At 44.9% G+C, this 20822-nt stretch overlaps 1 protein-coding gene across 1 annotated transcript in view; it reads right to left on the reverse strand.

Annotated features, from left to right (window-relative positions):
• SIAH3 (siah E3 ubiquitin protein ligase family member 3) overlaps positions 1–20400 on the reverse strand; it is a 32275-nt gene extending 11875 nt beyond the window's left edge. Inside the window, exon 1 of the mRNA XM_015851761.2 lies at positions 19687–20400. Coding sequence (XP_015707247.1) covers positions 19687–19821 — 135 coding nt within the window. The 5' untranslated portion in view covers positions 19822–20400. The remainder of the gene's footprint in view (positions 1–19686) is intronic.
• Between the last annotated feature and the right edge of the window lie 422 nt (positions 20401–20822).

Raw genomic sequence — 20822 nt, forward strand, 5'->3', positions numbered from 1 at the left:
TAGTGCTGGGTTATACCTTCCTCTCTCTGCTGAGGTTTCATCTTAGCTCTGTGATGGAAGAAAATCAGTGCTATAACCTTGCGCTGGTTTGCCTTTCTTCTGTAGAAGATCAGTAAATCTGCCTGTTCTGTCTTCATGGGTTCAGGAAAGCACAAACAAAAGACTCTGAAAGGCTGCAATGTGAAGTTGTGTGGCAAGATCAGATTCAGATTTAATCATAATCTGGATATTAAGCGATCAGTGCCTTAAGGAGTTTGTATCCCCACTGTTTCCTCCATGCATAGCTTCTTAGGCCAGTGTACTCCAGCACATAGGAACACAACTTCTCTGCTACTGTAAACTGGAGCAGCCCCAGTTGTTACCAGCTTAGGATGTAGATTGCTAACCTCACACCTGGTTGGACTCATGTCAACACTTGCGTGAGCAGTTAACTTCAGGGCAGGCAATGGAGAACCTGATTTCACAGCAAATGCTGATGCAGTTACAAAAGGAAACTTCCCACTCCCTTCTTGCAGTCCCTGCAGTCTTGTCTCATCCATCACAAAACACTGTTTCCCCAGAGCTGCTTTGTCTCTCTGGAGGACTCAAGACTGTGAGGTCAGCATTGCAAAATCAGACTAGCAAGTCACATCTCCATTTTGCTTCCCACATGCGATTTCTCTTAATTTATTCTCTCTTTATTTAGTTATTTATTTATTTTTACATGAAGATCTGCTTGAGTTTTTGGGTTAGCTCCAGCACCATTCACTGAGATTATACAACATATTGACTGATAACAAATACATTAAATGGGCAATGCTATTGAGAATACATTAAGTAAATGAGGAACAAACCCATGCTGTTTATTCCTTTTGCTCTGTTGCTGTTTATCAGAATGGCAATGAGCTGCAGAAGGGATGTACAAGATCTAAGCCAGCCATGACTCAAACTGGCCAGACATCATCTAAATTAGTAGGTTATGGAGAAGTCTTGTGTCAAATAGTCGTGGGTCTGGTAGTGCCCTGGGTTGTACAGTGGTTGTATAGATGACCTTGTGAGTGGGGAATGGTTTGAGGGAAAAACCCTTGTAATCTAAGAACCTCAACATTGTGTTCATCTGCCATACTGCTCTGTGTTTCATTTTCATATATCCTTACACAGGTCACTGTAATTAGTGTGTGCTAGAAAGTTAGAGATACATGAAATAATACCAGGATTAAGTTAGATCATTGGAAGCTGTAAAGTGATAGAGTCATAGTTAAACCTTTCTCCCACTTCAGCATGGCATCACCTGGATATTTCTCTCCACTGACTGTGATAGGTGCTGAGTGAGACTAAGAGCTCAGATGTAGACAGCTGGCTCAGAGCTTATGTGTAAGGCCTAAAATGCCAAAGAAAAGAGACCTAGGGACAGATCTCTCAAGCTTGGGTGACACATCCTGACTTAGGTCCTTTCCCTGGATGGAACACAGAGCAGACCAAACATGATCAAGTGGTGTAGGGGTTAAAGTCCAGACCTCAACCTAAGATCTTATCTCTGATTTATGAGACTGGCTAGCTGGCCACTGTGCATGATGGAATGGCCTGCTCCAGTTTGATGCGTATTGTCATATCCAAATTTCCTGCACTCAGAGGAGGCTCTGATTTGCACAAGCATATCAGGAGAGTTCATGTGCTATTTGAGGGCTATTCAGGGTTGTATTCTGACACCTTTCCTAAGCACTTAGTCATTTGAAAAGGAAAAATTTTAAAACCTTTCCTATATTTCCTTTGGCATCTCACATCAAGATGCATCTACTTGTCAGATACATGTGTGTTTTTATAAGAACCTATGCAAAAAACATCCCATCCTTTAAGCATACAATGTCAACAGCTCTTCTGGAACAGTCTCAGCTCCTCAGCCATACCACAGCTCTTCTGCAGCTGGAGAAGGGCACTCAGGCATTACCTTCCCTGTCAGCTGAAGAGCACTGCTCTGCAAACTGCCCTTGAAATCAATGTGGCTGCTATATTAGAAATACTTAGCACATAAATTGTAGGACATGGAGGCAGTGCACGTTGTAAGGCATGATGAGCATGCGGTGAACCTGCTGTACAAGCTCATTTCAAAACCCAGCATGGACTCTTCTCTCACCCTCTGACTTGGTTCAGAGCTTTAAGGGTGGATGTGCTTGTGAAGGTAGATGGCTAACCCCATACAAACTCTACCTGGGCAGAAATGGGGCTGAACTTCCTCATGCATCATATGATCATGTACCCATACTGTAGATTTAACATCAAAATGAGTTTTAGCTTTAATCTGAGGATGTCAGTGGGTGTGCAGTACTGGGAGAATAATAAAACAAGAATGAAAACACAGTAACTATATGTGGGCACTTTACTGTGGAATATTCGGATGGGTTGGAAAAAATGAGAGTTATCTGGGCAGGTTTTCATATGTTAGAGCATCTGAAAACCAAAGAGAGCACTGTAAGGTTGTATTCAGATGCCCACTGAGGAGAGCTATGTGTGTAACTGTTAGAGCCATATCCTCTGTGTTCGCAAACCTGAGCCTATAAAAAGACAAGCTCATTTACCAAGGAAAGGATTTCTCTGAAAAACCTAGAGGCTCTTTCGATGTGCCAAATTGATTTCTTTGTCTTCTCTTCAAGCACGAACATAAATTAAGCTGAGGTTATGTCCTAGCTTAAAAGCAGGGTGAAATTTGTGTTAACGATCAGTTTCAGTTACAGGGAATTAATCTTAAGTGTATAGTACAGGCATAGGAGTGCATTACTTTCCTTTTATGTCATTTGTTTCCTGATACTGGCACTTGGGAGCAAGGGTATCTCATGTTAAATTGGCTTCTCATTATACATCCAAATCCCACCAGGACAACTACAGACACCTGGCAGAAGGGTCACATTCAGCTGAACATGTTGTATGTGGGGGACGTCATACTTCACTAGAGGCACCTCAAGGTTTTGTAGACATTGCTGGGGAAGGAGCTGCATCTCTGGGGGAAAACAGCAGATGCTGAGCAGCCAGAACAGGTCTCCTTTGCACTGGAGTGGTACATTTTTCACATGGCTGCACTACTGTTGTGCCACATTCATTAATGCCGTTATTATTACTCTGAGCAGAAGAGATGCCTTGTAAAAGGATTGTTCAGAAAGGGTGAACCACCACAAACCCAAATTCTTGGCTGAACAAAGAAAGCTACCTCTGAAACTATTGCTTCTACTCTAACTGTGCTGCTATGAGCTCATGACCATGAAGGCTTTCACAGTTTGGGTGCTCATGTGAGAGGAGATAAATTTGGGACCCAGCTGTAATTTCTGTGGATTGTGTTTTACAGGAGACAGTGAGAATCTAAAAAATTCAGGTGGCGGCGCACTGTTTCTACAAGAGACATAGACATGGACTCTCATCTCTTCTAGCCTCAGGATGGCTCTGTTTTAGGCAGTCTGTTGGTCTCTCTTCAACAGGAATGATCCCTCCCATGTTCAAGGCCCTACTATGGCATGCAGGAGGTGTGGTGTCCTTCCCATGAGAGGGGCTTCAAGATTTCTCTGTAAGTGGTGAATGGGAACACGGAATGCTGTTGCCAGATCAACAGCACTGACAGGACCTGTCACAGCTGTAGCAGAAACAAACCCTGGCTCATCTGATAGCCCACTGTCTGGACATTGAGGGCACTTCACATGTCTTTTGGGGGACACAGAGCATAGTAATGTTTAGTCTGGTAGCACATAAAATCCCTGCTGTCTCTTGTCTGTATTAGCCAGTAAATACTTCAAAGTTTTGTGCATCCTGCTTTTAGAGTCTCTTTATGCCTAGCAAGACATGAAAGATGACCTAGAAAAGAAGGGTTACATCTTCTTTCCAGCATAGAAAGTCAGCATGACCAGTAGATGAAAATGCAATTGCATTGTTCATGGGTTCCTTCTTCATCTTCATCCTCCCTCAAGCCAATGAAAAGACTTGTGTTGTGATTGCTGGAGTATGGGGTTAACCAGAAAGACAAAGGTGTACAAAATGCAGTTAGGGTTGTATTTCTGTTTGCACACAAGTGGCAAGTGCTGCATAGTCTGGTGCTGACAATTTTTAAGTAGGGCAAAATTCAGATTTTACTAAGAGAGTCACAGAGTAAAATACCTTTGAAGACCTAGACCATGTTGTTAGCAGAATGTGACAGTCTGCTGAGCTGGAGTATCTACAATCTCAAAAAGAGAGATCTGGTTAAATTTTTATGCTTTATGTTTCAAAGTTAGGAGATCACAGAAAGGTTTCCAAAACAACTCAAAGAAAAAGCATGATTCATCTTACTTAACATCACCAGTTCACAGATGTCTGCATATGAGCTAGTCAGTATAGGCACTCCTATAGAAGTAATTGAAATTACAGTCCTCTGGGAGTCACTTCTGATCTGCTTTCACTTAGGTGTGTCCACTTGGTAAAATGGGACCCTGTGTTTAATGGAATCATAGAGTCTTAAAATTGCTTGGATTGGAAGGATCCTTAAAGCCCAGCTCCAGCTCCCTACTGTAGGACATGCCACACACTGGATCAGGCTGCCCAGGGCCCATCCAACCTTAACCCCATTTAACCAGATATTTCACATAAGAAAAGAGCAGTAGGCAAGAAAAGAGGAGTCACCAAGACTGTGGAGTAAAATCACAGTAAGTGTACACTGGTTCCAGCTGGAAATGAATTAGTTTTCTTCACAGTAGGCTCTATGGTGCTGCACTTGGAATTTATGACCAACACACGGCATCAAGGCTTTCTCTGTTCCTCACTCAGCCCTGCAGCAAGTGGGCTGTGGGTGGGCAAGGACACAGCTGGGCACAGTGACCCCAGCTGAGCAAAGGGATGTTCCTTGCCATGGGTATTTCATACTCAGAAATACAACTGGGGTAAATCTTGCTAAAGCAGCCTTTGCTTGGGGTGTGGCTGCATGTGAATAAGTGCTCCCACTGCATGTAAAGTCTCAGCAACATTTCTATCTTAAACCTGAAAATCCTCTGTGAACTGTGCTGGCTGTGGGGGCTCTCACATTCACTGGAAGAGCAATCTGGCAAACAATGCTGCAACATGACCCAAAGCTAAGACTGAAAAGTGAAGAATGTGATCATTTTTGAAATGCTGAGAATGACATGTTTGGAAACAAACTCATGTTTGAACCATTTATGGAAGAGACAGCTAAGAGCGCTAAGACATTTCTGCACTCAGCTCAGTGGAGGGAACAGACCTTGCCATACAACACTGACACAAGGCAGAAATGACAAACAGCAAATGAGACAATCCCCTCTATCCACCACCATGGCATGGAGACGATACCAGGTGTGCAGTCAGCCCAATCCCAGACCTACAGTGGAAACGCCTACAGGGAAAAGATAGTAGGAAATGTGAAGAGTTGATGCACACCAATGGACTGCAGCAGAGGAAAGAAATGAGCAGCAAGTGGTGTTGAACACCAACAGCTGGAACTGCCAGGCTTGCAAATCAAGAAGGAATGGCTAACTTAGTTCAGTTACCCCTGCTTTTGGATGTACGGAAGGAGGCTGTACTTAGAAGTCCCCTGGCCACAGTGTTAGCATCTATGAGCATGCATGCATTCACTGGTACCCTCAGTGCCTCCTTTCCCTGCCTTCTCTGGGACAAATTGACCCTGCCTAAGTAATAAATGACTTTCCCAATCACATTAGGATCAGCTTGGATGATGGAGAGGGTAACAGAATTAGAGCTTTTAAACCATTATCTCTTCTCCATAAATGTCTGCATTGATACAACGTCCACAGAGAGGTAAGGGAAGCTGAGATATGACTGATCTTGTTATAGCTTTCTAAAGAAAACAAACTATGTGATGGAAAGCTGGTCTACGGCTGTAAGAAAACCCTCAGACTTTCTGTAGGAGTCAAGAAAGGGCTGAGGATAGTTATATTCTGATTCTTGATTTAAAAAACAAAATAACATTCCATCTCTCATATATTTTCTTAAGCCCCTTATATAAACTACTATATACACATATACTGAGGCAGTGTGCCTCTGATTTCATATTATATGTGTCATGCCCTGGTGTTTTAATCCTGTTGTCTGCATCCTGCTTAATGCAATAATTTATTGTAATATTTTACATAACCACAGTTGATATATCGTATAGAGAAGCCAGGGAGCGTGTCTGATCTCCTTGCTATGACAGGCAATAACTGAAGTGACATGGTTATTGTACTCGGAGAGAAACATGAACTCTGCAGAAAAACTGGACTGGATTGAAGTAGCAGAAAGGGTTTTTGGATATTGCAAAACAGACACAGTATGGCTGGTGATATTGTGCTCAGGAATTAAATTTATCATTCAACTGGTTTTTTTCTTTCCCTAAACGCACTGATTTCTTACATAGGAACTGCTCACATATTTATTAACATAAATGAGGAAAAGCTTATAATCAGGCTTCACTGTTGGCACATTCAAAGTGTAACTTACTACAGAAAAAAAACCCACCACTTTATTTATTTATAAATTTCAATGAAATTAAGGTCAAAAGCAAAATCAAAATATTCTGAAAATTTCTGTCAAATTCTAGAATCATTGAATCATTAAGATTGGAAAAGAATCTAGTCCATGAAGACTGGAATCATCTAGTGCAACCACCAACCCATCACTACCATGTCCACCACCAATGTCCCTCAGTGCCACTTCTACCCTTCTGATTGGCTTGATTATATCACCTATGGGCCGAAAGCCGGCACTTAAAGCTCTGCATGTTCAGTGCAGAGGGTTATATGTCTATGTGCAGCAAAAGAAGACCCGTGGGGTCCTGATCATCCATGTGACTGAGTCTCTCAGACATAGGGTTTGAATTTTGAGTGGTCCTGTGTGGGGCCAGCTTGGGATATCCTATGGATCTGTGGTTCAATGAAGTTCCTACAGCAGAAGTTATCTCTAACCAGGTGAAAAAGTCAGTGATATTCAGCTTAAGGCAAGAGATTGCTCCCTGCCCCTCTTTTAATTAGCTTCTCAGGCATAACCAGTGAATCTTGGACTTCAGCGCTGCACTTCCTATGTGCAAGCATCACTTCTGCATTGCATCTACAGAGATGTGAATGAATGCACACGTGCACACTCGACACATACACAGCTTCATCACTCCAGCTTGGCAGGAACCTGAGCCTACTCTTGAAATGCCACAGCTCAAATATAATCTCCTGAAAGAGTTTGCAATGCAAATCATTCCATCAATCTGGTTTACAGCACAGCTGCCAGCACGGTAGTACTGGTAACAGACTGCAACACAGTGGTAGGAGTTCCTAAGCCAACCTTACCACTTGAAGTCTATTATGAAAACTACCCTCTCTATCTACAGAGATTTAATTGCTACCTGACTTTTGGCCTCATTAAATTCCAGAAAATTAATCCCCAAGTGCTAGGTTTTCACTCTGCCCCAAGACACTTCAACAGGTTTGCTTTGCAGTGGCCCTGAAATGATCGTTTCCTGCTCTTGGCTCTGAACATGCTGTGGCAAGCAGTTTAATGCATGCCCATTAATAGCACTTTGCTGTATTATTGGGGGGGGGGGGGAGGTAAAAAGTACAAGACCTGCACTGTTGTCAGTTTTGTTGTGAATTTGAATGATCAGAATAATGCAGATTTGACCACCTGTAGGAGCATCACTCTATTGCTTTGCATGGAGCTCAGTATGCAAGAGGGCTGACAGAAGCAGAGGCAGAGCTGTAAGGCAGCATCCTGCAGGTGATGCCCAGGCACTTGCCTCAGGGACAAACAGAAGGCATCTTGCATGAAATTTGCACTTTTGCTCCTGGAGACACAACAGCATCTCTATTTTCTCTATGAGCCGAGTCACAAGTTCAATGTACTGCTGGGGGCAGTGCCACAAAGACATGGAAGTAACTTTCACATTTATTCTCCGGTCTTTTAGGTCTGGCAGGAGCTCTCCATCATGAAATGACCTTACACAGCTCACAGTTTGTACACTTTGATGTGGGATAGAGAGTAGGGTTTTTCTTCCAGTACTACCAGCTTGTATTTATTTGTCATTTACTTTAGCACAGCATCTCAGCTTGTTGTATGTAGCAGGTGTCTGGACTGATTATCTCACAAAACAGCATAATTAATGGGTTTCTGTTCCTTCAAAATCAAATCTATTTTGAGCAGCCTCAAGAAAAACCTTCTTTCTTCTCACACGAGATGTGAACCTGCAAGTGTGGAGCCCCTGAGACTTTCCTTGACATCAGAAGAGGTTTCTTGGCTCATTCCACAGAATTACTGAGGACGCTTCCTTCATTAAAAGGGAGGAGAACAAGACCTTCTCCTCTTTGCAGAGCAGACCTTGCTTTAATCTCTGAAAGGCTTTGGATTTCCCATCGCTAAAAGGAAGGCAACAGTATTTATAAGTGGTCTGGGAATTTCTACTTGATGAAGATTTTATGAAAACCGGGAAGTTCACCAAAGACAAGCAGGATATTTTCCAGACCAATGAACCATGGCCTCCCTTCTGCAGAATTAAACGTAAAAATAAAATAAAATAAAATAAAATAAAATAAAATAAAATAAAATAAAATAATAAAATAAAATAAAATAAAATAAAATAAAATAAAATAAATAAAATAAAATAAAATAAAAGCACAAGGGGAACCAGGCCCTGGATCAGGGCTCTGATACTCAATGTGAAGTGGGGTACTAAGGCTGGCAGCAGGCTGATACCCCCAGATGTGGAAGCAGAGAGCTCACAGCTAACCCCACTGGTGGTCCCAAGGAGCAGCACCAAGGATGCTCCAGGAGCTGATATTCTACAGTGAGACGTGCTCTCTGCCTGGAGAAACTAGGCAGGAATCTACCGGAGTGAAAAGTGACAAAATGTGCATAAGACTGGGATGCTGGTGTACAGGTGGGGTAAGGGGTGACTTTCAGACTTTGCTGCCTTTTACAGAGTGATAAAGCACTGCTGAAGATGATGGTTTTGCAAGCCAGGGGTGACATTCACAAAGCCTCAGAGGACAAGAAGTGCTGATCCAGCAGCTGAAATGGGCTGTAGCTGCACCTGCAGAGCTGGAAGGGAGAGGGGCACAGGGACAGCCTCTGGGGAGGGAGGAGGTTGATGTGGTGAGCTCAGAGGGAACATAAGACTGTTGCAAGTTATCCCTATGAAGGGAAATCTCATGGAATCAATACAAACCTCTACTGCCTATCAGCTGTGATTGATTTTCTTTTTCTTCCCTGGCGTTATTTCATTGCTTCACCCCACTCCTAGCAAAGTTACTTTGGGTTCTATGACAGACACAGCATTTTGGGATACTGAAGTGTGTGTGTGGATGGCTGGAATGCAGCTTGTCTTTCATGTTGCTGTTGCCATTGCTGAAACACACCACCCACTGCCTCACTGTGCTCATATCCACTAGCTGGTCTCCATAAATGTTCAGCAAGTGTTGACAAATATCAATGGGTGCCATTTATTCATCATGGAGGAATTCAGTAACACACCTTTGCTCCATCTACACTTCCATGTCAGATGCCATTCTGTCAGAGTGCCCCTCTGCTGCCATCTGTCACATGGCAACAAAACATAATGGGATATTGGTGGGAAGGCTCAACTGCTACTGCCATGTCAACATCCTGATGCATTTTGGGCTGCGTGGAAATGTGTTGCTCCTGATAACAGTGCCCTCTTCTTTGGCCATGACAATTCAGGAACTTTATGAAAGTCATTGGTATCTACTGAATCAACATAAGGGCTGATTTATGGTCTACTTAACGAACGTTGTTCTATTGCATATTGATATGCTACTTGATTAATAGCTGAACTTTAAAACGATGTGATGGCCACGACTATGTTAGGACTACATGAGTAGCAGAACGCCTCAACATAATAAAGCAAAACAATGTTACTGGCCTGCAGCTGATGCATCCTTTTCCTCAGACCTTGCAAAGCACCGTAGCTAAAGCATTCTCTGAGGTAATTTCTCTCAGAGGTGAGCTCATAAACTAGCTAATTAAATACCAAATTGGTTATTGTGGGTGCATTTACTGAGCTTGAGAAAATGATGCATTTCTGACATTCCCCTCCGTAAATATATTTTAAATAAGTTTTTGGTAGTTAATTACCATGCTGTAAAATTAAGGCAAATAGAAGCATTTCAGATATATAAGGCAGCTGCTTCGTGGTAATTAAACAACATCGATGGATTATGCTTAGATAAAAAATCCTGGAAGATCAGGAGTCTCGTATCATGGCATGGCATTTATTGCTTCCCAAGGCATTTCTTCTGGCTTAGAAGTGGAAGGATATGCCCTCTGCACTGTCAGCTGGTCCCTGGGATCCAAGTACCAGATCACTCATCGCTGAGAGCAGCCCAGGTTGCTGAGCTTGGTTTTATCCAGGATTCAGGAATATGGTGGGAGGATCTTGGAGGAGTCTGGTGATGAGACCATCCCAAAGAGGTAAAGACACCCACCAAGAGAATCAGAATCATAGAACCATTAAGGTTGGAAAAGATCTACGATCAACTATTCCAATCATCATCTCATCCCAACCATGCCCACTATCCATGTCCCTCAGTGACACATCTACATGGTTCTTGATCATATCCAGGGATGGTGACTCCATCGTCTGGGTTAGGGTTGAGGTAAAAGCAGTTTGTCTGCAAGACTGGATTTATGCCTTGCCCTTTTGCATGAAAGCCAACACAGAAGCTACCTGACCTACAAGTTTCTTTTGTGCTGTATAAGTCGCAGAGCAAAAGTTACAACCACAAAAAATGCTGAAAGGCAGCTTTCAGCATCAATCAGTTTTCCCTTTGAGTGAGTAAATAAAAGGTCTTCCATTCTTCAGCATCTGCTTCATCAGAGCAAGTTCTCGTTGCTATAGGCTGTTGATTGGTCTCTGGCAAATTAAAGTTGCTTCAATTAAAGCAGCAAAATATCAAAATACCCAAATTACAGTCCAGATTTGTTTGTAAACTGGGATCATTTTTCCTAATCACTGATTTATTATTAAAAAAAAACCCCACAACATTAAAAGTTTAAAAATTATTAGGAGACCTCCCTAGTAAGCTCATGTGTACCTGCAACACTAAATTATCTCCAACTGCCTTGTGAAGCAACTAGAGATTAAGCTAGCTTCAGATCTGTCTTCTGATAGTGCTTTCATCTTCTACCAACAGCCTGAAAGGAAATTCAGCCTGTATAATCAGTTATTTACAAGCCATCGGTTACATTTGCCCAACCTTGCATGACCTCAGTATTTTTGAGTCTCCCTTCTGAAATATTTTCTGTGACAGAAGAAACCCAGGAAAAGCTTTGCTTATTTTTAAAGTTTCATCATTTCCTGTATGGATTGGACCCCTGAGATTCAGTGGAGGGACTGCATCTGGAATAAAGATTCCTGTATGTGTCTTAGGAAAGCTACTTACATAGGATACTGTTTGATGCACTGGGAGTAGAGCTGTCCCCCAAAAGTATTTGCCAGAAGGATGGCAGAGAGGAAATTCGATGAGCCAGATAAGCCTCTGGGCACAGCATGGATACACTGTAGGAATTTGCAGGGAGGAAGTGAAGTACAAACATTTCCCCTTGGCCACCAAGCCTTAAGAATCAGCAAAGCATGACTGAAGGAGAGATGCTTTGGGCTTGTGTCAGATACCCTTTGATGAAGCTTGCTGCAGTGGCCTGAGATATTTCCCATCCCATTGCCTTCACCACTGAAAGCTCCATTCCTACAGCAAGAAAAGGAAACACGAGTCCTCATTACAGCTGCCTCTGCAATCTGGCATACCAGTGCCAGCAATTTTATTCAACCCACCAAGGCCTGTGAAATGGGTAGGGGTCGAGTGAGGAGCAGAGTTAGTTATGTTCCTCCCTGCTGCACCTGCACCAGCACTGTGGCAGCTCTTAAGGACCAAGAAAGTCATAGAATCATAGGATTACTTGAGTTGGAAGAGATCAGGTTCTCAGAGCCCTGCCTAGTTTGATCTCAAATGTCTCCAGGGATGGGACAACCACCACCTCTCTGAGCAATCAATTTCAGTTCTTCACTAGCCTAGAGTCATGTAAGGCGACAGTATTTTAAGATGTCCTAGAAAAACACAGGTCATCCATACACCTTCATGATCTACAAACCATGAACTAGCCTAAAAAAGTCCAATAAGTCATCAGTTTTTCACCTTAAGTGATGCCATTTCATCCTAATTCCAGAATCTGGGCAGCATCCATGGCTTTCATTGATCAAGAAGAAAACACACTCCACTGAGCCTGGGAAGACCAGGAGCATTTCCATGCTATGCAGTGACAGAGCACTGGCACAGGCTGCCCAGGGGCTGTGGGATCTCCTCTCTTGAGATCTCCCAGAGCTGCCAGGACGTGGCCCTGGGCACCCTGCTCTGGGTGTCCCTACTGGAGCAGGGGCTGGAGCAGAGGGACCCAGTGGGTCCTGCCAGCCTCAGCTGTGCCGTATTTCAATGCACAAAACCAGAACCCAGGAAGGGAAGGGAAATGATGTTAATAGTGTCGCCTCTTTGCTTTGTACCTCTATGCATAGCTAATTAACACAGCGCACGCATCGAAAACCAGTTCTGAAGCATTAGGGATCCTGCTGGAGGGGGAATGTAATCAAGAAGCAGTTAATTGAATAAACTGAGTGTAAGTTTGTTCTGCTGGCAGCTATCCCATAAGGAGCATGAAAGGCAGAGCTAGTGATGGGGATTATTTGCTTCACAGAAGTCACTCAGTACTCTTTACAAAGATGTTCAGTGTTGTCCTGGGGTGAAAAGTCTTCGCAGATGGATGTCAAACAGTCTGTCCTTTCAGATTGCTTTTTTGTATTGCTTGTGATCACCAATGAGGGTGCTTATCCCACAGCATATTTTGAAATACCTCACTCTCTTCTGACATATTTCACTTAACACAGTCTTTCAGTTCAGACTCATTTTATTAGCTCCTACTAACCTAGGGCTGTGGACTACCATAAAGACTTGTATTTCTGATAAGTTTAAATCATCAGATACTATTGGTACTAGCATTACTCCATCCTTTTTTTAACCAATGTCAATCTTTTGTACTGATCCTTGGATTGCTGAGTGCCTCTCTTGTATAGGTTCACCTCTCATCTTCATTCAGGTATTTTCCATGCTTGCCTGGCAATGGTGGCAGCATCCATGGTTTATTTGCTTGCTTTGCCTGAAACGGGCCGGTTTGACTGCCATGAGAATACGTGTGTCTGAATAATTGATGTGACCCTACAGAATAGATAGATTTTGGAATCTGTGCATATGTTTCACCCTGCAACCCTGGGTGTTCCTGCTGTGCTGAGGACGATACTGACTGTCACTGCCTTATATGATCCTCATGTGATGGCGATTCCCTCTGTTATCTCTTTCACTTCTTGGCTTATTTGCCACATGACAATTCCTGAGAGCAGAAGAACATTTTCACCCTTTACTGATGTGGTTTTCTGCTCCATAGCAGCCGCCTCCTTGTTTGTCTCAAGTGCTTATTTGTTTTCTGCACAAGGGGAGGTTACTGATTTCATCTTTTTCTGTCTCATTTGTGCTCCATTTCTCTGTTTCTCTTTCCAGTTCGTCTGACACTTGATGTGAGACACTGTGTGATCTTGTGTTTGAGAAGCTCACAAGGAGCTGTGTCTCATCTCTGCCATGCAGTGCCCAGAGGTTGATGGGCAATTCACTCTGGAGTTCAGTGTTTGCATGTGTACAGTACAAGTTACAACACCAAAGTTGAGCACATGATATATTTTCTATTGGATAGGCCAAGCTGGAAGGAAAACACACATCAAAATAAACACGCAAAGCACTTGGTGGTCCCTGACATTCTCTTATGATATTTCTTTTGGTCGTCGTTGAAAGTAACAAGTCAAGCTAGAGATAAATCTACTAATGTTATATGTGATGCTCTGAAATGCCTCTAAATAAATAAAACCACTATGACTTGTACATGCAAATGTGCTGGGCAATTCATCTGCTGCGCCTGAGTGCTCTTCCCTTCCTAGATGAGAACACTGGGAGAGCTGAGCAGTGCTGAAGGTGGCTGTGGGCAGCAGTTCACTCCAGAGTTGGAACTGGATTGGCTTTAAGGTCCCTCCCAATGGTACATCATCCTGTGGTATAACTCTGTGAATCTATGGTTCACCAGCACTGGTGAATGAATAGTGGTCATGGCTCCCTTGCACTGTGTGATGACATGTAGCCATGATCTCACCAGCAGAATCTGGTTGCTGGGACTTCTGTCCAGTGCCTAAGAGCAACAGCACTTTGCAAGCATATAAAGTATGGTTTTAAACTGTGACAGGGGAGGTTTAGGTTAGATATTAGGAGGACGTTTTTCACACAGGGTGGTGACGCACTGGAACACGTTACCCAAGGAGGCTGTGGATGCCCCATCCCTGGAGGCATTCAAGGCCAGGCTGGATGTGGCTCTGGGCAGCCTGGTCTGGTGGTTGGTGACCCTACACATAGCAGGGGGTTGAAACTAATGATCATTGTGATCCTTTTCAACCCAGGCCATGCTATGATTCTATGATTCCTTATCAGTATGAAAGCGGTGATAGCAGCCTTTCCCTTAATTTGGAAGCTCTCCATATCTTGCTGGTGACTGTTTTAAAACAGGACTTCTACAGTCAATGTGGAAATCTGTGCCACCAAACATACTGAGGTCCGAATGGCTGCGGTTTCTTCTGAAGGAGCTTAAAGGCACAGAAGAGACCCAAAGTTGCAGTAAAGTTAGTGATGCTTTCCTTCCTCAGGATTAAAAAAGGAGGAAAAAAAGGCAAAATTAGCTTCTTGAATGACAGACAAGGAGAATATTTTGCCTTAAGGGTTTTGTATAGGCAGCAGTGTGCAGCGTGAGGACAGCTCAGAAGAAATGGCACCTAATGAAAAGAGACAAGCTATGAAGAAAAAGAAAAAGAAAGCAGCCTGATGAGGTGTTTAACTTCCCAACATCCCTGCTTCTCACTGCCAAATAAAGCACATACATACAGAGATGAGAAGTTACTCCCCTGTTCAGAGAGCAGGAGAAGGAGAGATGAGGGCAGGAAACAAGCTGGCATTGCAGGGGAGCAGAACTCCTCATTACCACCAGAAAAGCACATCTTTGTTTCCCACTGCCTCACTCATTCCTGGGTAAAGCTGGGCAAAGGCTTCTGCAGGATTCACTGATTTTCTCTGTTCTGCACCAAGCCAAGAGATGCTGACAGAAGAAGACAGGGCTACTCAAAGTCTAAGCTCTGAGCCAGGCAGGACAAGAATGAGGGATTCCATATGTGTAGGGAGTGCCAAGGTCCTGGGGAAGCAGTGTGCAGCAACATCTGTGTTTAATGGAGTTTAATGATGCTCAAGGACCTGGGCCTGGACTTTTTGATGTCTGAGTCTTGCAGGACCATGCTCAGTGTTTGGCTTCTCTCCATAGAGCACTGTCAAATCACGCAGATTTGTGTTAATGATGGAAAATCTCTGGGTGTAACTTAGATCTGTTTGAAAGCACGCTGAGACCTCACGACTTATTTCACAGAATCAAGGCTTTTATTAAAACATCTTGATTTCTTTTGCACCCCATGAGTCCTCAACAGCAATAGCTTTGGGGCAGCATTATTCCTGAGGGAGGTGTCAGGACTGTCATGTATGGCTCATGTATATGCATGTCTATACTGAGCCAGCTCAGAGCAGGAGGATTAGAGCACAGTATGATGTGTCTGATAGTTGCTCCTAATCCCTGCTGCTAAACACCCTATGGGATGGGAGAGGGGGGTTTCTCTAACATTACCATGACTGCACCATCTCCCATGGATGGCAACTGACCCGATGAATCCTGTGGTCAGGTGGGGTTCAATATTAAAATTCACACCTGCAGTTCTAACCTCAAACCAAACTCTCTATCCAGGTGCAGGGATGAAGCTGAGTCCCTCTGTCCCCCTATCCCTCTATCCAGAGCTATAGCACTGGTCAGCATGGGCAATGAGCATATTTGCACAGAAACTTCAGAGATAGTGGGTTTTCCCCTCACTCCCCATCCTCCCAGAGGATACTGTGATTTCTGATAATGGAGCTCAAAGATGCTCTGCTTTCCTATGCTACTCTGCTCTCCCATGCTGTGGACCCATGTGATACATATGCATGGGTCTGCAAGGTCTGTGAGTTATGGGATGGGTGAACTACTAGTTCCCAATATTAGCTGCTTGCTGCAAAAGGATTTTGGAGCTTAGCCTGCCCAATGTTCATGCAGCCTTGTCCCCATCATGGGACAGGAGCCTGAGTTTGCAGGCAGCAGGGGGCTGACAAAGCCTCTCTTACCCTGGCTGTTGGGGGTCCTGTTGCTTCAGGTGGGAAAACACCATTTGAGTTCCCCAGACTCCAGCCTTGCACTGGTACTTGCACTGAGATGGTGGTGGGGGCTGGCCAGAGGCTGTGAGCTGCATGTTGCAGAGCCCATATCCTTGCTTACACTGACTCTAAGAGTATGTCTCATGGGGTATCATGCACCATAGGATTTAAATCTTGCTGGGGATAAAGCAGATTACAAAGCCATTTGGCTGCCACTCTGCACAGAACCAAGCAGTTAGAACAGTATTCAAAGGCACTCACTAGCAGTGCAGATTTGCTTCTTGCTTTAAATAAGTCTAGGATGCAGACTGGTCCAATAAACAGCACTGAGACCCTTGCTGAATGTAAGGTTAAACTATTTATGCCCTCCTTCACATGTGCATCTTCTCTTAACTTAATGAGCTCTTTAAGTCCTACAGAGATAGGAGAGAGTGTTTTTCACAAGAATGTTACATTTCTTTCCAGCACTCAGGAGAGTTAAAACTGCTTCCCAAGGCAGGAGGGTTAGAACTTGATGATCCAACCAAAGTCATTCTATAATTTCATAAGCTCATAACTCCTGGAATGAAGAGGATGTGTTTAACAGAGCCATACACAGCACCTGGCTGAGCACAGGTGCTGTGACCTCAGTGCTGTGCAAGATGGGCCCTAGTGGATGCCTATCCTCTGCCTCCCACTGAGATCCATGGTGCCAAATCTCTGGTGCACACTGTGGTGGCCAACTGCCATCACAACCAGTGGCACACAGCGGGGGTTGGATACCAGCCACGTCACTGAGCCTCCTGTGGGTTTTGCCAAGGTTGGACTTTAGTGGAGTTATGCATATTGCTGGGGGACCTGAGCTGTGTGAGGGATGTCAAGGTGCACAATCACAGCAGAACACAATGCCCATCATTCATCATTTGCAGTCTGCCAGCAACCCCCACACACACCAGCGCTGCAGAAATACAGGAGATAATCCCTTTGCAAAGAGCTTACAATTGTGGGGTAAGCACAATCATTAAAGCTTTGAAGGAATGACTTTGCTCCCGGCCCTTGTTTCTTAGCAGGCTCGTATTCATCAACTGTGAACCTTAATACAGTTTTCACTCCGTTTGTCAATTGTTAAGGTAGATGTGGGGGCTGTCAGCAAAATGTTACAGATGCAGTGACCCAGCTGGAAGTAATAGACTCCAAAACATCAAGTAGCCGTAATACCACAAACCACCACGGAGGAACAGGTTCAGCCCCAGGGCAGAAGCAGGTTCCTCTGCCCAGTATTTGGCACTAGCATTTGGACAAGATGCCCTGCCTATGGGAGGTGACCATTCTGCATGCTAGGAGGGAGGATGAGCTGACTGCTTGGGGTGTACCACTTCTTTTTTCTTTTTCTATCCACCCTGCTTTTGTGTCAGCTTGATTCCATTTGCCTGCTGGCACAAGGGGGATGTATGGGGAGCAGGAAATTGCAGCCTGATCACTGTGCTTCACTTACACCTTGCACCTTTCCTAGAAGCTCCTGCTTGTTACCAAGGGAGCTTTGCGCCCAAGCAAGACTGTACTGAGATTACTCACCTCTCTGCTGGGCTCTGAGTCCCAGCAGTGGGGAGCTTGGCTATGAGGGATTTTAATGTGCTGAAATACCCCATGTGTTTAATGGAGAGGAATGGAAGCATCAGGAGTTGAAGTCTGTGATCCTTATAGGTCCTTTCCAAATCAGGGTATTCTGTGATTCTAACTTTTCTTCTGGCACTTTTAAAGGCAAGTGAAGTGAATCTGCAGCTTGGGAGGAGGTGAACTGACAAAATCAGGTTCTGTCCCAATTACCGCAGGGGAGGGAAGTGGACCATGTGCCTGTGGGGTGTCTCGTCAGACTGTGCCATTGTAATATGACCTTCAAAAACTATTTGATGACAAGGGCTTCTACTTCTTCTTCTTCTTTTTTTTTTTTTCCCATAATTCAAATTGCAGACAAAAGTAGCAGGAGGCACTCATTTAAAAGGGGTCAGAAACAGAAGCACTCGTTTACCAGATCTCCCCATACACTCACAGAGGCGGCTGTTTCTTCCAGCAATGTGCTTTGCCCATCTGCATGGGCAGATCCCTTTGAGAGAAAGAGAGGGTTGTGGGGTGTCTGAGTAGTGCCAACAATAGTGGAGGATGCAATGACACAAGGGGCAAGCTGTCCCCAAAACATCCCCTGGCAGCCCTGCAGGAGAATCCTCCTCGAGCTGCTGCTGTGCTGGGAAACACCTCTGCCTGCCTCACACTGCAAACCCAGCTCCAGAAATCTTCTTTCTTGGAGTGCTGCTGTTCTCATCAGGGGGATGCTGCTCTAAGTGGGGGGGAAGGGGAGCTCACCCTACCAGCAGACCTCTTGTTGTGGGAAAGCAGAGCCAGAAATACTAGAATTATAGAATCATAGATTGGCCTGTGTTGAAAGGGACCTCAAAGGTCATTGAGTTTCAACCCCCCCCTGCTATGTGCAGGGTCACCAACCACCAGCCCAAGCTGCCCAGAGCCACATCCAGCCTGGATGAGTTGTCCTGAATTAAATTCCCTTCTGAGTCTGCTCTGCAGGTCGGGTCTGTGAGGGACTTTCAGCACAACAGGAGTCACTGTGTTAAAGGTGGTTCCTCGCTGCTGCCATATAGTCCCTAAAGCCCCCCCAGCCGCCTCCTTACCCACTGCTCTGGCTCTGCATGAAAGCATCAGGGCTTTAGTGTAGATGGAACTGTTGACACTTTGTCAGTGTAAATCCAGAACCACATTCACGAGAGAAGTGTTTTATGGGCTCTATAAATAGTTTTGCATTAAGGCAAATGTATTCTCCCTCCTTAAAATAGCTTCACCTTGCAGAGGGCGAAGGAGGCTTTTGGTGCCCAAAGAACGCCTTCAGGCTCCCCCTGGGAGGCAGAAACTGCTTTTTTTCTGCCCAAAAGAAAGAATGGTTAACAGGCAGAGACCCCTGGGCTGTGGGGGAGCCCCCTCACCCTTCTCCCCAGCACCACATTGTCACACACCAGCAGCACACTCTCACACACCAGCAGCACTAGCCACACCAAAGCCCTTTAAAAGAAAACATGCTAATTCATCAAACTAACTTTTTACCCCCCTTAGACGCTCACAGCATGCCTTATTGTCTCATGGATGAATGAGAAACTTTGGCAATGTGGGGACCGGTGACTGCCCACAGCCGCTCTGGCTGCGGGATGCTCTCCATCCTTCACCCCCAAAGTGCTCCTGCAGTGCTGTGAGCATCCATCCCTCTGCCGTGGCAGTAACCACACTCTCCCCATGCTATCGGAGCATCATGCTTCCCCGGGGAGAAATGCCAGCAGGAGGAAGGAAGGGGTAAGGGAGCTGAGAAATGGGGAGAGAGTAAATCTCTTTGGCTCACCTTCAGGCTGTGAGTTGGGTTGACGACGCAGACGAGTTGCCCGGCGGCTGAGAAAACCCTCTTGGCTTTGTAGTGTTGAAATCGTAGGTGAATGAGATCTAAGACAGCCCCAAAGCACTGGGTGAAGAAAAGCATCCCAACTTCGGGGGTTGCTGCTGCCAGCGGCGGGCGGGGGAGGCAGCGAGGCAGCCCCGCAGTCCTTGAGGCCAGGAGGGAGTGCAGTCGGTGAGCGCTGCGCTCCAGCACGGCTCAGCATGCCTTCATATTCATCATCAAAATAAGACGGGAAGAGGCTTGCAGCAGCGGGTCGGCCAATGGAAAGGACAGAACTGTTATCCTTGAGGTCCGGAGACAGCCAATAACGAATGCCTCCCCTCCAGAAAGTCCCTGATGAATCGAGCCTGGCGGAGAATGTATTATTGAACATTACCATACATCAGCACATCACATTTATCTTGCGATTACAGCCGGGAGTACGCAGGGCTGGGGAGATGGGCAGGCACAATTGATTGCTTAACGTCTCCATTTATTAATTGGCTTCATTTAGCAAAGGGTGCCCTAATACCGGAGATAAATGGAACGGGTAGGAGAGAAGCCCACCAACAAAACTGTAGGAAAGTGGCAAGAATAGGTGAAGCTGGGCTGCATTGTGCAGCCTGGGAGGAAAATCACATATGCAGAGGGAGCTACAGCTCCTCGCAGGGTGAAGCAGAAGTAGCGCTCGCTGTATAAATAGATTCACGCCTGTGCGGCTGTGGGCTTTGCTTTCAGTTTTTGTCACTCTCTGATGCTTTGTTAATGTTATATTCTGCTTCTTTACAGGGGAGACATTCGCAGCTCACAAATAATGTGCCCTCCCCCCAGCAAACAAATAACCTAATAAATAAAAAACAGCAAGACATAGGCAGACTTGGGGTCTGCTGTAACTTGGGGTAACTCCTTTTCAAGTCAGCAGTGTGTCTGGGTTGGATGCAGGACGCTGTAGGTGCGGGATGCTGGAGCTGCAAGAGCATGCAAAGGTACAGAGCGTGCTCCTGAAAATAATGAAATGTGTGATGCATGGGAGCACATGCACAGGGAGAGACTGCTCTGGGAAAAAAAGTGGCTTCTAAATCAACAGAATAATTAAACACGCT

Source organism: Coturnix japonica, chromosome 1 (genome assembly GCF_001577835.2).
Source record: "Coturnix japonica isolate 7356 chromosome 1, Coturnix japonica 2.1, whole genome shotgun sequence".
In the NCBI taxonomy this organism is placed as follows: domain Eukaryota; kingdom Metazoa; phylum Chordata; class Aves; order Galliformes; family Phasianidae; genus Coturnix; species Coturnix japonica.